Consider the following 17,740-nt stretch of genomic DNA (forward strand, 5'->3'; position numbering starts at 1 on the left):
TTCACAAAATTGGCAGAGGAGATAATGGTAGGGTCTTTAGGGTAAAAAATTAAATTTATCCACTGATGAAAGGATTAAAATTAATAGGAAAATGTGTTGATCATCCATTCAGATTTTAAGATTTGTCCAAACAATGCTTTGCGTGTGGGTCCTCCAACGTCTAAATGCCATGATTAGTCCACCATCTCCAATTCTCCATGCCTCAAAACACATTCACATGCACACATGCAATTATATTCAACACGAAATATAAATAAAAACTCATGTGGGCTCTCGTGTGGTGCAATTAAAATGTGACACATCATAGAATAGGAAAAAATGAATATTTTCTTCCATTTCTCCATTTTTAGAGAGCACGACTTCACTCGTATAGATTTGATGTTATCTTAATTCATTTTTCCACCTGCTTTTGTCACTTGAGCAAATCTTAATCCTAGCTCTAATCGTGATATACAATTTATGTTGTTTGCCTTTCTTTTTCTTTTCTTATAAGTTATGATATAATAATCTTATGAGAACATATAAACGTTTTGATTCTCTCGGTCTATTGTTAATTAATTTTACATCGAACGATACACACATTAACACGATACGAAAACCAAAAATCTTAACTTCAACATGTGGACATGAGAAAACTAGCGAGGTCCAACTAGTCAAAGGGTACTCACAATTCCAATATGTTTCAAAGTTTGTTGTCAAAACGAGTAGCTTTTTTCGGTTTTGCTTCAAGTTGGGTGATTTGTTTAGAGTTTGCTTTTTCTAGTTTCGTTCGTGCAAGAACGCGGATTGGAGTTGTAAAGGGTGATTGATCATGATGTAAGATAAAGAAAAGAATCGACCTCTTTTGTCACTTGCTTTGCTTCAAAAAGATCTTTTGCATGTGATTAGAGCGATCGGTGCTGTGGGGCCCAGCGCTTCACATTCTCATAATTAGATCATAACATCAACTTATTCAAGATTAGTCCACATCATCAGAATATTATATAAACAAAGAAAAAAAAAATCATAATCACCAGTGATTGGATGAATGGTAAGAACAAAGTACTGCAAGGAAAATTTACTAAAATCATGAGATCAAAGAAATAATAACATCCTCCCCTTCACAAAGCAACCATTAAAATGATGGAGTATTACAGCTACAATTTGAAATGTATCAGGTTGAGCATTCTAAACCAACATCTGCTGATGATATCAAGAGAAACTAGATCAGCATGAAACTTTACAAGTTTAGAAGCACTTACAAAAGAAATGCTCATTCACATTTATTTACTTGTGATTCAATAAACATATCATTTCTAGAGTTAGACTTAAGTTGGAGCTTCTTTTTAAACTAAAACATCGACGAATCGAGGCGATTTCTTCAATAAGCTCTCGCATGTGAACATTTTTAACATACAACTACTTAGGTAATTTGGTAAGAACAGAGTATTGCAATGATAGAGTAATACAGCAATAGGATTGAGCATTCTAAACCAACATCTGCTGATGATATTAAGAGAACCTAGATCAGCATGAAACTTTACAAGTTTAGAAGCATTTATCCTAAAAAGAGAGTAATTTTATATCAAAAAGCACAAAGACAGGAGATGACAATTACGTGTTTGCTTTTTATGTTACCAAAAGAATGTAGTGCCAAGTTGAGAATAACCGACTCAGAAATCTCTCCGCATCTTCACTTTAATTGAAATTTCCTTGTATGACGTGATCTTCTTGGCTGCTCGTCGCAGCGGCCTTGTAGATGATCTTCGACATTCCTGACCTTCAGATCTTGGGGCACTGTATCCTTCATCCTCTTTTTCCACTGAAGAACATGTTGGGCCATTTTCATGAACCACATTATCACATAGAGAGACAGGAAATTTGTCGCCGTTGGTCTCAACCAAGTCTTCAGTTGCTTCCTGTTCTTCAGTTTTAAACCTTGCAGACTGCCTTGTCAAACGTCTATTAGGAAACCATAAAGAATTTGTAAATATAGTGAAAACCTACTGAAAATATATACTTGCTTAAAACAATCAAACATACACCAACAAACCTTTTGTTGTCAGGCTTCTCCTTAGCCTGGACTGCTTCAATAGTAGGAGTTTCTTTTTCTAGTAATGAACATGTTGGACCACTTTCATGAACCACGTTATCACGTAGAAGATAGACAGGAAATTTGTCGCCGTTGCTTTCAAACAATTCTTCAGTTGCCTCCCGTTCTTCAGTTTTAAACCTCGCAGATTGCCTTGTCAAACGTCTATTAGGAAACCATAAAGAACTTGTAAATAAAGTGAAAACCTACTGAAAGTAATACTTGCTCAAAGCAATCAGACATACACCAACAAACCTTTTGTTGCCAGGCTTCTCTTTAGCTTGGATTGCTTCAATAGTAGGATCTTTTTTTTCCACTAATGAACATATTGGGCCACTTTCATGAACCACATTATCACATAGAGGAGACACGGGAACTTTTTCACCATTGGTCTCAAACATATCTTCAGTTGCTTCCCGTTCTTCAGTTTTAAACCTCGCAGACTGCCTTCTCAGACGTCTATTATGAAACCATAAAGCATGTGTAAATAAAGTGAAATCCCACTGAAAACTTGTACTTGCATAAAGTAATCAAACATAAACAAACAAACCTTTTGTTGTCAGCCTTCTCTTTAACTTGGACTACTTCAACAGTAGGAGTGCCCAAAGCTGCATGCAAATAAATATGTGAAAAATGTTAGCACAGTATCAAGATCCCAGAAAACAATGAGACGCCAAGTTAGTATTTACGCAGATGGTTTGGTTGTCGTTCCCTTTTGGTACAAGGCCCATTCTCCTTGTCTGCTTGCAAGGACTCCCCTGCCTCAGCGTATTTAGCTGAATATCCCTAAGGGTAGTGAAAGGAAATATGTAAACAATAAATAGGTCAATGAAAACTTTCAAAGTTTAATTAAGAAACCACACAGGCATCCGCAAAGTACCTCATTTTCTGTATTTTGGCATGTTCCTCTTTTCTCTCTCTCCTAGGAACACGGGTTTACAATTCAATAACAAAGTTTATAACCTTACAAAACTGACTAAAGTCTTTAAGTAGATAAACTGACCTCAGCCTCCAGTTTTCCCACTTTGAGCAAACCATTTCTGCATGCAAGTTCGTGCTGGAGTGCCTTTAACTGAAAAGTAAAAATAGATAATTGTTAATTCATGCTAATTTACTTGAATTTAAAATAGAAAGTGAAGGCATACACTATTCAGACTTCATCAGTAGACACTTGACTTACCCTATCTTTACCTGAATTGAGTTCCTGCAAAATCGAAGTAGAAAACGAATTCTAAAATCAGTTTATGAAATTAGCAGGCATCTTGGTAGATTTGAACAATCAACAACTAAAATGCGCAAAAAGTACCCCTAACATCTGGCCATTTGCTTGGGCAAGTTGCAAATTCTGTTGCTGTACTTTTTGCAGATTGATTCTCAAGCTCTGTAACTCTATTCTGCTCAATTCAATGATTTTGCTTCCAAATAGAGTTAAGGAAACCGACGAAGCATGCCAAACCAGACTAGGAATATCAATCAGAGAAATACACAATAAGTAAAATAGATAGCCAAGGATACTTTCTGTCAGCAAGAAGTTTGATCAGTGTCCTATTTTCCTGTGGATTTAGCAAAACCAAAGTAAGCTAAACCAACTACATCATCAACTTATTTAGATATAGGGATTATGAGAGATGCAACTAAGAATGTACCTTCTGTAGATTGTCAATATACTCTTTATTTGTAAGTGAGTCAAATTGCTGCTTCACCTGTTGGATTGCTGGTTTAGGCTGCTGATGCTGCAAGTTGCTTATATCAGCAAGCCTCTTCCTCGAGGTGCTTCCAATTGAAGATCCCTTTGCTATTTTCCCTCCTTTTATCTTGTTATCTACACCAAATACCTGTGTCATTTTCAGCAAAGCCTAACCTTGCAAAAAGCCCAATCCATAATTGGATACCATGAAATCAAAGAAGAAGTAGACGAGAATTCCCAAATAATGGAAAGCTCCCCAGACTAAATCAAGTAGCTACACTAGCTAGCTGCAGTTAAAAAAGTCTTCTTTTCCTATATTTTCTCAGTAATCAAACAGAGCTTATCTCAAACTCCAACAAATTTCCACTAGATTCTACACAAATGAACCCTAGAAAACCTCGATAGCTCCAAACGATTCTCAGAACTTCAACAAATCCTAGCCCTATGAATCCCAACCAGCACAAGAATTCGCGGTTGCAGTTTCACAAACCGTAACCCTCAAACATTAATTGTTAATCAAGAAATGAAGCTATACCGCAAAATCCAATGCTTATTCATGTTGATACACAAACACTAGCTGAAGATCGTTCTTCAAATAACCTAAAAAGGACTAAAACAAATACAAACAGCTCAAAGAAAATCATAATTGGAGAAATTTACCTCCGGCACCGCTTTCTGTGCCACGAACGACGAGACCTTCCATCGTGAAACCCGAGCTGAAGCCCTAATCTCTCTTTCTTTCTCTCTCTAAAATCTCATTTCCTGCGACCGTGAGAAGTGTTGGAAAAGAAACGCCGTCGTTGGACTGTATTGGAAATTGAATAAGGAGGGAAAGAGAGAGACTGTAGGAAGATTAAATTCGTAAATATGTTGTGATAGGCTCGGGACACCTACGGCTTTCCGAAGCTAATATCAGCCTCGGAGGACCGGAACTCAAATCAAATTGGGCCAATAGCCCAAAACAATCCCATTGGGCCCAACTCAATTCCATTTGTTAAGACCTAGCCCAAAAAAGAAAATACCCAATTCGTCAACCCAAATAAATAAAAAATGTGACTAGTATCATTGTATGTATAGGGAAGAGGTTTGCTTATAACAGTTGTCCACTATTTCTAGCGAAATGTTAATAGTTGATGCATGTGAACCTCATTCTGTGATTTGTATATCATTAAAGTTAGTATTAACAGTACTTAATGACAATAAGCAGGTCTTTATTCGCGAAAAAAGCTTCCATGAGATCGTTCGCAACGGGTTATCATATAGGAAAGAGGTTTGCTTAGAAATATCATTGTATGTGTAAAGTTAGTATTATACAAATATCATTGTTTGTCTAATGTAGGGAAGAGGTTTGCTTAGAACACTTGTCCATTATTTCTCGTCAACTGTTAATAATCGATGCATGTGAATCTTATTATGCGAATCTTTTCTTGCGAAGAAAGTTTCCTTGACATCGTCCGCAGCGGGTTATAATACTGACGTGGTGAGTCTAATCACTTTAATTAAGAAACATTATCTCATATAATTATTTCCCAATGACAATGAGGTGTGTTACGCAGGTACAATGGATGAGATGAGAGGAAAATGGGCAAGGCATATGTGACACATGGTTTTGGTCGTATAGTCTTACCGTGGGCCATGTAAGCCATAACTCAAAATTTGACTCTTGTGTGTTTAAATCTTATGGCCAAAGTCGGGATAAAATTCAGATGTGTAAGTTTGATTCTTGTGGGCCCTACGCATGATGCAACATATCACAAGCCTACATTTATTTCTTTCCTCGTTGGTTTAGAATCTTTCCACTTCAAAAGAACAAGAATTCATCATAAAATGCTTCTATTCCTCTTCTTTTTTTCCTTCTTTTTTTCAACTTACAATTATCTAATTAATAACCAATCGGATGAAAGCTTTCTTGTTCCTCCTTTTCTTTGATGGGAATTTTTTGTTTTTGTTTTATTATAATTTTGACTCGAAAAGCATTTTCTTATCTCTTTATTTCATGTGAAAGAAAAAGCTTTATGAGTCATGCAAAAATTTACAAAGCACGAAAACGCGTCTAATTTTATTCGACTTTTTTCATGTTGACACAATGAATCGTACTTTTCTTCCTATCAAGACAAATAATACAAGTAGACGATTAAGCACAACTTGCACATTCTTTTTATCCCAAACGCAATTTGCAGGTCTCTTTCTCTAATGAAACCCAATTGGTATTCATACAATAAAATAGACATTGTATAGATCAAGTTGGAGTACGTATCAAGATATATGTATACAAAGTTTTAACTTTGCACTTACAAAAAGAAATGTGCATTCCTCCCCTTATAGTCCTTCCCGTTTATTTATTTGTTATTTAATGTAATATCATTTTCAAAAGAGAAACTTACTCGAAACCGAACACTACTGTAGCGGTATTCCAAATCAATCACGCATTGTCATACATTTTAACTTTCCCACATGAGAGTGTATAATTGACTTGAAATACCTTTATAATGACATCCCATTGCACGAAAATTCTACTCCATTTCTAGACTTTGACTTAAGTTGGAGCTTTTTATTTATTTATATAACTTAAATAACATTAGGCTTGTAACGTGTTCCCATGCTTTGGGGCATATTTTTTATGGTGCTTTAAAGGGTTTTGTAATCAAGAACATCTTTGGCAGTGTTTAGTAGAAGGACTTAAAAGTGTTTATGGGTTATAAAACAAACACCTTCCATATGCTTCTTCAAGAAGAAACCTTAAAGCATTTTTCAAACAAACCTTAAACATTATGTTTCTTCTTGAATATATATAGAGCTTCAGTTGAGGGACATCAATATAGGGCTTACAACATAATATATTTTAATTATCCGAATTGTCTAATTTTCAAGTCTTCACTTATAGATCATCATAGCAAAAATTCAGGCAAATTAAAAATCATTAAGGCATCTAGTTGGAATCAACAAAATAAACGAACACGGTGCTTCAACAAAAGGATATAATAACAATCATCTAATTGAGTGATCAAATAATTTCGGATTCAAGTGATTTTTTTATAGAAATAATCTTTGAGAGAATATATAACAACTAAACGATTTGGATCATTGAAATACAATACGTGATAAACCCTACAAAAATATCTCTCAAATAAGCTCTATATCCACCATGCAATAAGGCTGCATTTACTTGTCATTGTTGACATAATTAACTTACTGTTAGTCCTATATTGATCACACGCATTTCACCATCAACTAATTGAGACAATTACTACATTCCAACGACTGTGAGTTTATAATAATTTCAAAAGCTTGCATTGTCATATGAACCAATAATATGAATGTCAATGAGTCAACATATGCTGCCCACTACACTAGAGTAGTGATGATGTAACCTTAATTCGTACGTGACTTTATTAATGTCACATCCACATGACCCTTGTGTTTCAAATTACTATACTGTCATTGAGTTGAAGTTCAAATTACTATACTGTCATTGAGTTGAAGTTTTTCACATTTTTTATGACCATTTTGAATAAAACCATGCAAACAACTTAGATTATATTATATATATAGTCGTTTTGATATGCAGACGTCCGAATATTATTACTGTAAAAATGTCATTGTAAATATAGAGGAATACATGACGTCTGTAAGATATTATTAACGTTCGAACATTCGTATATGAGAAATATATTTTTAAAAGAGTGATAGAATTAATTTACATTTTTACATAACAGGATTGTGAATTCTTGGTTGGAGGTGAGGGCCTATGTAAAAGTAACCTTCTTTGATCTATTAGATTGATCTTTATGCCAAGTTTATTATAGAGAAAAGTATCTCATAACTGATCACGGAAAACACGTACTTAAACCTTGAAACTGAAATACACCTAATTATTTTCAGTTTCACTACTTTCTTACTGCTGTATTTTGTATATTTTCCCGATATTAATAGTTACGTAACACAACATGTTAGATTGTCTGTTAAAACACATTTTTTTGTTACAAAATTTGAAAATTAAAGCCAATCAATATACATTTCTTTCTTCATATCACAGTCACAGCCGATTTATTTGAAAAAGATCAAATTGTCTTGTCTCCATCATCTTTTGTTCATTTTTTCTGGAGAGGATTATACGAAAACAAAGTTTCTTGGTTTGTTTTTAATGTGGAAAAACAAAATGTTGAAAATATATTCTTGTCTCCATCCTTTAATTAATGCAACGTTCACTTAACTTGACTCCTATCAATATATAATTTTTTCGTCATAAAATTATATTTTTAATTGTTTATTTTGTTTACTTTTTTTAATAGTAACTTTGATGTTGTTGCTGCTGCTAATTAATCACAGTTTCTGGTTGCAAAATTTATGAACTAGATTTTATCAGGATGGTTTTGTATGGATAGATACTTTACTATAAATAAAGTTTTTTTTTCTTTTATTTTATTGTTTGTGAGTACATCCTATTTATGGGGCTTTAAATCAATGATCAAAATTAAAATAAATATATAAATTGTACATTTTTCAGAAACTAGTATTCATTTAATTACTGATATCTTCGTTTTTCGATACAAGCAATGCTGAGGGAGGGGAAAATTGAAACCTAAGACCTCAAGTGCATGAGTAAATACTCTTAATTAGTTGAGTTACGAGTCCTTTGCATTGACATCTTCGTTTTAGATGATCAAACAATTATGAGATATTACAAAGATAATACTTGAAAGATAACCTAAAATATAGACGATTCCAATCCTTTAAATACATTATTGGATAACCCGAAGAAAAATGTATGAACTTTTGTTAAAATAAGTACGTCATCCGCATACAAAAATTCATACCATAAAATGGCTAAAGAAGATGAGCTGTAGTGTTTCGTCCAGGTAGAGCTATAATTGTGATGTGGGTAGCTAGCCGACTTGCTCACCTTCTTAAATTTTTCATTTGGCATTAAAAATTATTTTTATTTTTATTTTGCAAAATACTACCTCTTGGGGTCCTCACAAGTCACAGCATATAATAATATCACACCAATTTATTTATGTGTGAACAATTATTTTGTCAAGGACAAAATTATATTAATTGCCGCTTTCTAGGAAAATATTTTATATATAATAAAAAATATAAACGGATATCACTCTACCAACCTAAATGCAAATTGCATTAACAAGTACAAATCAAACAATAGTAATGTATGGTAGTGATAATTAGGGCTGTTTGGGAGTGCTTTTGGAAGGGCTAAAAGCTTTTTTTGATAACCGAAAACGCTTCTGACGATGTTTGACAGAAAAGTTTAGAAATGCTTCTGGGCCATAGAAGCTCTTTTTGGAGAGGTACATGACATGTGCTTCTTCAAGAAGCACTCGCAAGTGCTTTTTTAGTAAGCACGTCAATTTTTTATGGAATTTTCTACAACTTTATAACAAAAACACTTTTATTAAAAGCGCTTACGAACAGAAGTGTTTCCTAAAGAAGCAATCCCAAACGAAAATCACATATGCAACCCAGGATGCAAAGAAGGTCGGTCTTATTAATGGAAATATAGTATATATATAGTGAGCTTCTATTGATAGACACTTTTACCCTCCGTTTGGTTGAAAATGACATAGAATTTTAAAATGATGGAATTTAGATTTCCATCATTTCAATTTATGGCAATTGAAGATTTCAGTATTTTGATTTATGTATGTCGAATTTTGTAAATTATAGAATTTTGTAAATGGCACTATGGAAATTGTGAAATGACGCCTATTTTAGTGGAAATTAAACTTGAAATTTTATGCCCTAATTTTCACCATTTTTCCCTTGTGTTATTTAATAAATTTCATCCTTAAGTTACTAAGCAATGGAATTGTTAATCTCTCCTCTTAAATTTCTGACTTTTAGTTAAATTCTGAGTTATTTTTCATCATCCAAACGGAGGGTTATAGGGTCCACCACACATTGTTTTTAAATAATCCGAACTATGTAAGTTTTAGATATTCCATCAAAGATCATATCTGCAAAAAATCACTTGAATCCGAAACTATTTTGACCACTCAATTAGATTATTGTTATTTTAGTATTTTCTTGAAGTATCATATTAATTTATTTTGTTATTAGCAATTAGATGCCTTAATGATTTTTAATTTTTATGATTGTTTGCGAGGATGATCTATGAATGAAGACTTGAAAAATAAACGATTTAGATTGTTTAAAAAATAATTCGTAGGGTACCCTAAAAGGCGTCCCTCAAATAAAATTATTTAAAAAATCCCTCAATAAAAATGGAATATATATATTAATTTTAATTATTAATGTAGTGGATGTATGGTCATAATAAATTAGACAAAGACACCTATCTATTACTGCATGTCCAATTCATATGCCAAATATTCCTACATGCATCCTCATCAGCAAGTTCCTCATGATTATTTGCCAGGATATCATTTTCCTTAATTAGTTTTTTTTTTGGATAAACAATTTTTATTAATTAGTTTAAATATTATAAAACATTATTATAACACTAGATTATTGTCTTCGTCCCATGAATTAGCTGCTATCATTAAATTAAACCTGTAATCCATTATATGGCCAAAGCGATGAAGCATAATAATTAATAATCAAGAAAGACAACGCAACATCCAAAGTTCACAACAACCATGGTGCTTATTTTGTTTATATAAAAAAAAAAAAAATATTGTGGAAACAAACAACTTATGATGGATAACATTTTAATTTCATGAACCTAAATATTTATCAACAACTTATGATGGAGTCTAATCCAGTAAAAAATGATATTAACTTGCAGATCATTGATATAATGTTTGAAAATCAATGGCACCTTGATAGTGTGTGTGTGTGAGATACACAAATCCCATTGTAATTTTGACTATCGTTTGTATTTTAAAAAAAATTATCAAAAATTATTTCATAATTAGTTTGGGGATTATGAGTTATTGATATGCTTATAATAAAATGAAAAAAATATTGTATGTAAGAACAAAATCCCTTTTCAGAGCATTTTCTACAGCCTCGTCAAAGGCTGGTGGGCGCTGTATTTGGAGAGCCCTGTAGGAAATGTTCACTCCAATAGAAATGCCAAAGTCAAGCAGCAAATTAAGGATCCTAATTTTAGTCAACAACCTTAAGGAGTGCTTGTCAATTTACTTTTCCGAATAAAATATGTTTTCTTGTCAACCTTTCTGGTCTGTAAATGTTGTTGGTATATGAAAAAAAATAAAATAAGAATCATCACACAATAAAAATTGGCTCTTCAAATTGCCAGGTAGATAAACAAAATACAATTTAAAGAGTCAAATTAGCTTGTTATGTTAGAAATGTTCTTAATTTTGTTTTTGGCTTATTTGAGCAAATAAAAGAAATTTGAAAACTTTTGTTTTGAGGTTTTAACTTGCAGTAAAAGTTGTTTACAACGAGAATAATACTGTTTTGATATTCGATCAATCACAGTATACCAAATGAAAAAATTATCCCCTATGACATAGCATGATTGTCCGGGTATAACAAAATAATGGAGGGAAGAGGACTTTTAGGTGAGCCCAACAATCTTTGCTGCCTTTTCTAATTTCTACAAGCAAAAAGGCGCTTTTTATAACAGCGAGCCCGCCTCCGTCTTCACCTGGCAAAGCCGAAAGAAAATTGCCGAAAGCTGCAATCTTTGTTTTGAGATCAACTGCTAAAAAACCTTCAATATTTTTCTAATCAAACCAACAAATGAAAGCGAAAAGAGTTCTTGTCCGCACTCAGAGGCGGGAGGTTTATAGGTTGGAATGAGAACATTCATAACTTGCAGCAAAGAATCTTAATCCGCAGGCAAAGCAGCAAGAAAATCTAGTTTTAGAGAACAAGAAAGAGCAGAAAAGAAAAGGCTCTTAGCATTTTGAAGAAAAGGCTTTTAGCATTTTGGATAAGTTCTCTTTCTGAATCTCTATCGGAATTTTTAACATTTTAAAAAGATTTTGATTTGGCTTTCTTCCCATCTATCCCTAGATTAGCAAGCAAGGTAAGAATGTAAGTGACTGAAGGTGTCTGCAAGGGAGATTTAGGGAGAGAGAGAGAGTCATTATATTTCTCTCTCCTACTCCTCATATCCTCCCAAGTCCCTTGGGTTATCCTAATCACCAGCCTACCGCAGCCAAAAGCCACCCCCCCTCTCCCCCAATCTTTCCTTTCCACAAAACCCTCCGAACCCTAGCAGAAAAGTGAACACATTTTCCCAATTAAATTATTGCAGTGTTTCATTATTATAATAATTTTTTATTATATAAACAACCTCACATTTCCCAAGATTTGCAGCTTCCCAAGTTGTTGTTTGTTGTTATTACTGGGCAGCATTGGAGAGAAAGATATCTATCAAAGAAGAGTCTTTTATGCAGAAGCGTAAAAACACAACAGCAGCCAACAACAAACAAATACCCTTTGGCCCTCCCTCATTATTGTTCTTTCTTTCATCCTTGCTTTCAAGGATGCTTCCTACCACCTGCATTCTCTTAATATGCCTCTTGAGCTCTCTCTCCCCCCTCACCAAAGCGTCTTCCCTCAACCTCACCCTCCCTCACCAACACCCCAACCCTGAAGCTGTTGCTCAAGAAGTACAAAGGTAAGCACCAATGAGCCTCAGCCCCCCAATCATTTCACACAAAAAACACACACAAATTGAAAATCCCCATCTGGGTTGTGCTCATTTTTTATTTTACAAAAAAGGTTGGCTCCCATTTTTCAATCAGTAGGTCCTCAACAGCTAAAACCCCTGTCTGGGTGCTGTACATTCTAGTGTTAATGCTCAGGGCCACTCTGTTTTCAAAGCACTGAGCAAAAATCCCAGCTTGGTTTTTCTCAAATCAGGCCCCTTTTCTTCTTTTCTGTGCTTTACTCAAGCATTTTGAGCTGTAAGACCCAAAACCCCCATCCGGGCATTGCTCATTTTCTCTGCATTTCCCTCATTTTCCCTCTAACAAAGCAGAGCACTCTGTTTTTTTTTTTTTAAACTGTTCAGGAGAGTCAATGCATCTCTATCCAGACGCCAAATGCTGTCCCTCGAACTCAAAGAACAACAACAATGTCTAATCGGCAACCCAATCGACGATTGCTGGCGCTGCGACTCGAACTGGGCCAGAAACCGCCAAAAGCTCGCCGATTGCGGCATAGGGTTCGGCCAAGACGCCATGGGAGGCAAAGGAGGCCAGATCTACATCGTCACCGACTCGTCCGATCGGGACCCAGCCAACCCAGTCCCGGGCACGCTCCGCCACGCCGTGATCCAAACGGAGCCCCTCTGGATCATCTTCTCCGCCGACATGACCATCAAGCTCAAATGCGAGCTCATCGTCAACAGCTTCAAGACCATTGACGGCCGGGGCTTCAACGTCCATGTCACCGGCGGCGGCTGCATAACACTCCAGTACGTCTCCAACATCATCATACACAACATCCACGTCCACCACTGCAAACCCGCGGGTAACACTAACGTCGCCTCCAGCCCCACCCACGTCGGGTGGCGTGGAAAATCGGACGGCGACGGCATCTCCCTTTTTGGCGCTCGCAAAATCTGGATCGACCATTGCTCGCTCTCCTACTGTGCCGACGGCCTGATCGACGCCATAATGGGGTCCACAGGGATCACCATCTCGAACAGCTACTTTGCCCACCACGACGAGGTGATGCTTTTGGGACACGACGATAAGTACTTGCCGGACTCGGGAATGCAGGTGACGATTGCGTTCAACCACTTCGGTGAGGCGCTGGTGCAGCGTATGCCTCGGTGCAGGCGCGGGTACATACACGTGGTTAACAACGACTTCACGCAGTGGGAGATGTATGCTATCGGCGGTAGCGCTAACCCCACCATTAACAGCCAGGGGAATCGGTACACTGCTCCCCAGGACCAAAACGCCAAGGAGGTAAAAATTGTAAATTTCTGTAAAGTTCGGGTCTTTTTTCATTTTTTTACTTCTGGGTCCGCGGGAAAACTGAAAAAAGGTGAAATGATTGTTTCATGATATTGGGAATTGGTTCTTTGGCGAGTCCCACTTGGAATGGTGGAGCGTGGGGGTTTTACTCACGCGCTTCCATGTTCGGCTTGTCACTTGGAGCATGCATGTCAAAATGGGAAATGGATTCTAACTACAGAACACTTGTATGGCGGGGCGTGGGATTTAGAATGTACCACGCGCTTCCGGGTGGGGCTGGTTTTGTTGGAAATGAAAATGGGTTTTGGGTAGATGAGGGTTTTACTGTATATCTTGTCTGTGAAAAATTGTTTTGAAGTTGAAAGGACAATGATTATATGATAAAGGGGGGGACGTCTATGTCATACAGAGAGAGAGAGAGAGAGAGAGAGAGAGTGAGTAGTGGCTGACAGTGAGCATTTGCAGCTGTTAATTTGGCATGACCTGTTGACCGCGATGATAGTACGAAGAACCCTAATTCATTTATTTAATGTTTGCTGTGTGAACAATTCACAGGTAACGAAGCGCGTGGACACGAACGAGGGGGATTGGTCCGACTGGAATTGGAGGACGGACGGGGACATAATGGTAAATGGCGCGTTTTTTGTGCCCTCAGGAGCAGGAATGAGCACTCAGTATGCGAGGGCCTCAAGCACTGAGCCCAAGTCGGTTGCCCTCATCGACCGGCTCACAAACAACGCCGGTGTCTTTGGTGACCCCAGGTAACACAATATTTACTCTTTCAACTGTATTACCTGTCATAATGAGGGCCTTCATGTCTTCCGAATATAAATCTCATCATAAATTACCAAAATGCCCCTGCTTTGCATATTTGGTTGCTGGCATTTTACATGCATCCTGCTTGCTGGGTTTTGGGTTTGAGAATAATAAAATACAAATAGTGTGAGAAGAGCAAAGAGAGAGTGAAAAATGGAGCTGGGTTTTTAGGGGGTGCACGTGATCTTGCAGGGCAGTGGGAATCTAGCTGCTGACACTGCAGCCTTACAGTTCAGTTGTCCATTGTCTTTCTAATTCTACTTTTAGGGTTTTGGCCAAAGGGCCATGGTTATTATTAACTTATTAGGGTTTATTTATTAGTTAAATAATTTTGGGTTTGTTTTAAATTTAAAGTATGACCTTGGGATTAGATTTGAAGTATGTCCCCCCCACTCTTACTCTTGATTTTGGCAGTTTTATTCTTTCTAGGTTGCTTGGGGGGTTTTGACCATTTTCACTCTCAAAAGACCATCTTGTTTTAGAACTCCCAAAATGATGCAAACTTGCAACGGACAAAAGGCCAACGGGTGTGAAAAATGATAGCCCACATTTGCAAAACTATTATACTATTTTACAACTACCCTAAATACCAAATCTGCCCACAGTAGGGTAGGAGGGCTAGGTTTGTGGTGAGATAATTAATTACTGTAACATTGCTAACAGCCAATGGTGTCCCCATCAGAAGCTTGTGATGTTATGTTATTGGTGAATGTGTGTGTCAAGGGAAAGGTAGAAAAGTTGCAAATGGGGCCTTTTTGTCTTTTGGTTGGCTTGGGTTGTAGGAGACCCACCCCAGGTCATGGATTAGTTCGGCTGCGTTGGGAAGGTGACTCAGTTATATTCTCTTCATTTTGCTTTCAGCGAGTAAATGTGGGGTCCACTTTTGATTTTCAGAAGTGAGTGTGGGCCCACTTTTGATTTTTTTATTATTCATTTGGCCCACTCCGGATTTGATTTAACCAAAACATGGACAGCTTGCCCATGCATAGAATTGGCCCAGGTCCTGAGTCTTGACCGTGAGACCTTTCCTTTTTTCTCTTTTTTTCTGAACTTGGCTGAGAGGTCCCTGCTTCTGATCCTTCCTGTTTTAAGTTTTAGTTAATTTAGAGATTTAAAGTCTCTAAAGTATAAATTATATAACTATTCTTTAGGGATTTAAAGGTAATCAAAAAATGTCACAAACTTATAAGAATTCAGATAGATGATGGAGTTTTTAAAGTTTGGAGGTAGAGAGAGAGGGTTGGAGATTTTTGGTGGTTATGGTGACAACATAAGAACGGGATTTGGACTGACCCAAAATTACTGATCAATGAGCCGGAGTCGGCCCAACCCAACCCAAGTCTATGAGCAATGAACTACAGTGAACCAAGGATTGTGGGTTGTGAACCGACCCAAGTTGGGCTTTAGTTGGTGTGATATGTGAGGATTCTTTAGGTCGTTTGGCACCAACTGTTTGTAGAGTTTATTTAGAAATGTTAGGTAAATCTTAACATGCAAATGACAAAGACTTTGATTCAATCTGGTGATTTTGTATGTTCTTATTCGTGTACTTACTGCTAGATAGTGACAAGGTCATCTCATGCATGTCGGTGGAAGTTCTTAAGACTAAGAAATATATTCTCTTTTCAAACCTATTGGCTCTCATGAGCCGGAGCTGGAGCCGGACCAAGTCCATGAGCCATGAACTATAGTGAGCCGAACCCCAAGTCCAGCTGTTTGTATTACTTCCATAAGTGATTGCTTCTCTTTCTGTCAAATTTTCCTGGATCTTTTTGCTACCTTCTTTACCAATCCTTTATCCCAAAATGGCAAATGCAATTCCAACAATTTGAGAAAAGGTTTGCCAAAATAAGTGAGCTCACCCCACAGGCTCCTCTTATCCCATGTGAGACCAACCCCTTTCCCCAAATTTCCATTCTCAGATTTGTTTATCACTGAATGCTAAGGACAGTCGTCCTCATGCGCGTGGCCAACTCTTCACAATAATCTCTTGTTCATGTCCATGGGGACCTCATGACGTCTTAAAACTTGTTGCAAAGTGTTTTCAGTTACATTTATTTTCGTTCCCTCTATTCTTCTGATAAACCATATGTCATCATTCATGTCTTGATCTAAATAATTTACTGATTTTGGTTGTTTCAACTATTGTCATGGTATAGGAGCAGTACCAGCGTATCACACCCCGGAGATGACGGCGGTGGGACCATCACCGATGGCACCAACACAGGAAGTGAAGGGTCCAGCGGCGGTGACGGAGACTATTTTGGAATGATATTTGGCAACGGTGCTCCACCAAGCTCCTCATCATCTTCAAACACAATATTCTTGTCTCTTCTAATTATTTTTATTTTGTACGTTACCATCAACCATGGTGGTGCTCTATTATCATTACCCTTATTATTAACATTATTATAGAATTCAAAGAAAATATCATTATCCGATAAAAAGAGAAAAAAAAAGGGAAAAATTTCTCAAATGATTTGATTGCTTGGTTGGCGCCCCCCCACATCCTTTGTTATCTGTATTATTTTAGTTTTTTATGGTCCTTCCTTAAGATGATAGCTTTTATGGGGTTTCATCACTATACATTTGACTTTGAAGGCGCTTCAGTTGGATTGAGTTTTGGGTAGGCTAACGTTACGTGGATATGATTGGCTGAGATGGCATTTTCGGATGGCATGTCAAATTCAGGGGATTTATTTGTTTTTGGCTTCAACCATTTTCGTTGAATTTGGGTGCTTTTCATTGAGTAATAATAATGTAGTTAACATGGCATGTCTCCATGCCTTGGAAAATTGCCAAAAGACAACGGGATTTGTAGTGCCCTTCGAATCTTTATCTTAGGCGCCCCCCCTCTCCTTTTATGCTAAAGTATAACGTGCTTGTTTGAGTGCGTTCGTTCACTTGTGTGCTAGTATAACAAGGAAACAGAAGTATATGCATATCTTGTCAGCTTTATCTGTAAATGATAAGAGTTTCATGTGTACATGGGAAAAGGGTGATTTCAAGTTAAGAGGAAAGCTAGGGAAGTCAGCCGTACCCGTAGATCAGTTTCCCCACTGTGGGACCAATACCAATCGACATCTGATAGTAAGCTACACCACGTAGACGACTGTTCCTAGCAAGACTCAAATTAGAAGCCATGATGGTTTGGAGCTTCAAGCTCTAGGAATAGAGCACTTCTTCCTCGCATGCACGACAAGAGTCCCGTTCTTGTTTTCCCATTCCTTTCCTCTACACCAAAAATAAAAGACCAAAATGGTGAATTTTGTACTACAT

The 17,740-nt window shown here is 36.8% G+C and overlaps 2 protein-coding genes across 3 annotated transcripts; one reads left to right on the top strand and one right to left on the bottom strand.

Annotated features, from left to right (window-relative positions):
- Positions 1,332 to 4,603, bottom strand: LOC18785399 (SHUGOSHIN 2). Of its 2 annotated transcripts, none has more exons than XM_020556409.1 (12): positions 4,419 to 4,603; positions 3,718 to 3,893; positions 3,587 to 3,624; positions 3,378 to 3,465; positions 3,252 to 3,275; positions 3,075 to 3,143; positions 2,952 to 2,993; positions 2,761 to 2,857; positions 2,622 to 2,679; positions 2,327 to 2,530; positions 2,033 to 2,236; positions 1,332 to 1,941 (listed from the first exon to the last, which is right to left on the bottom strand). In XM_020556409.1, the coding sequence occupies exons 1-12, from the start codon at positions 4,459 to 4,461 to the stop codon at positions 1,653 to 1,655; spliced, it is 1,332 nt and encodes a 443-aa protein (XP_020411998.1). In that variant the 5' UTR covers positions 4,462 to 4,603; the 3' UTR covers positions 1,332 to 1,652. The 2 variants fall into 2 exon arrangements, with proteins under 2 accessions (XP_020411998.1, XP_020411997.1); XM_020556408.1 differs by having other exon boundaries at positions 3,378 to 3,486; positions 4,419 to 4,602.
- Positions 11,330 to 16,967, top strand: LOC18786338 (probable pectate lyase 5). The gene is made up of 4 exons (XM_020557017.1): positions 11,330 to 12,336; positions 12,733 to 13,636; positions 14,201 to 14,406; positions 16,621 to 16,967. The coding sequence occupies exons 1-4, from the start codon at positions 12,107 to 12,109 to the stop codon at positions 16,874 to 16,876; spliced, it is 1,596 nt and encodes a 531-aa protein (XP_020412606.1). The 5' UTR covers positions 11,330 to 12,106; the 3' UTR covers positions 16,877 to 16,967.

The sequence above is a fragment of the Prunus persica genome, chromosome G2 (genome assembly GCF_000346465.2).
Source record: "Prunus persica cultivar Lovell chromosome G2, Prunus_persica_NCBIv2, whole genome shotgun sequence".
Classification (NCBI taxonomy): Eukaryota; Viridiplantae; Streptophyta; class Magnoliopsida; order Rosales; family Rosaceae; genus Prunus; species Prunus persica.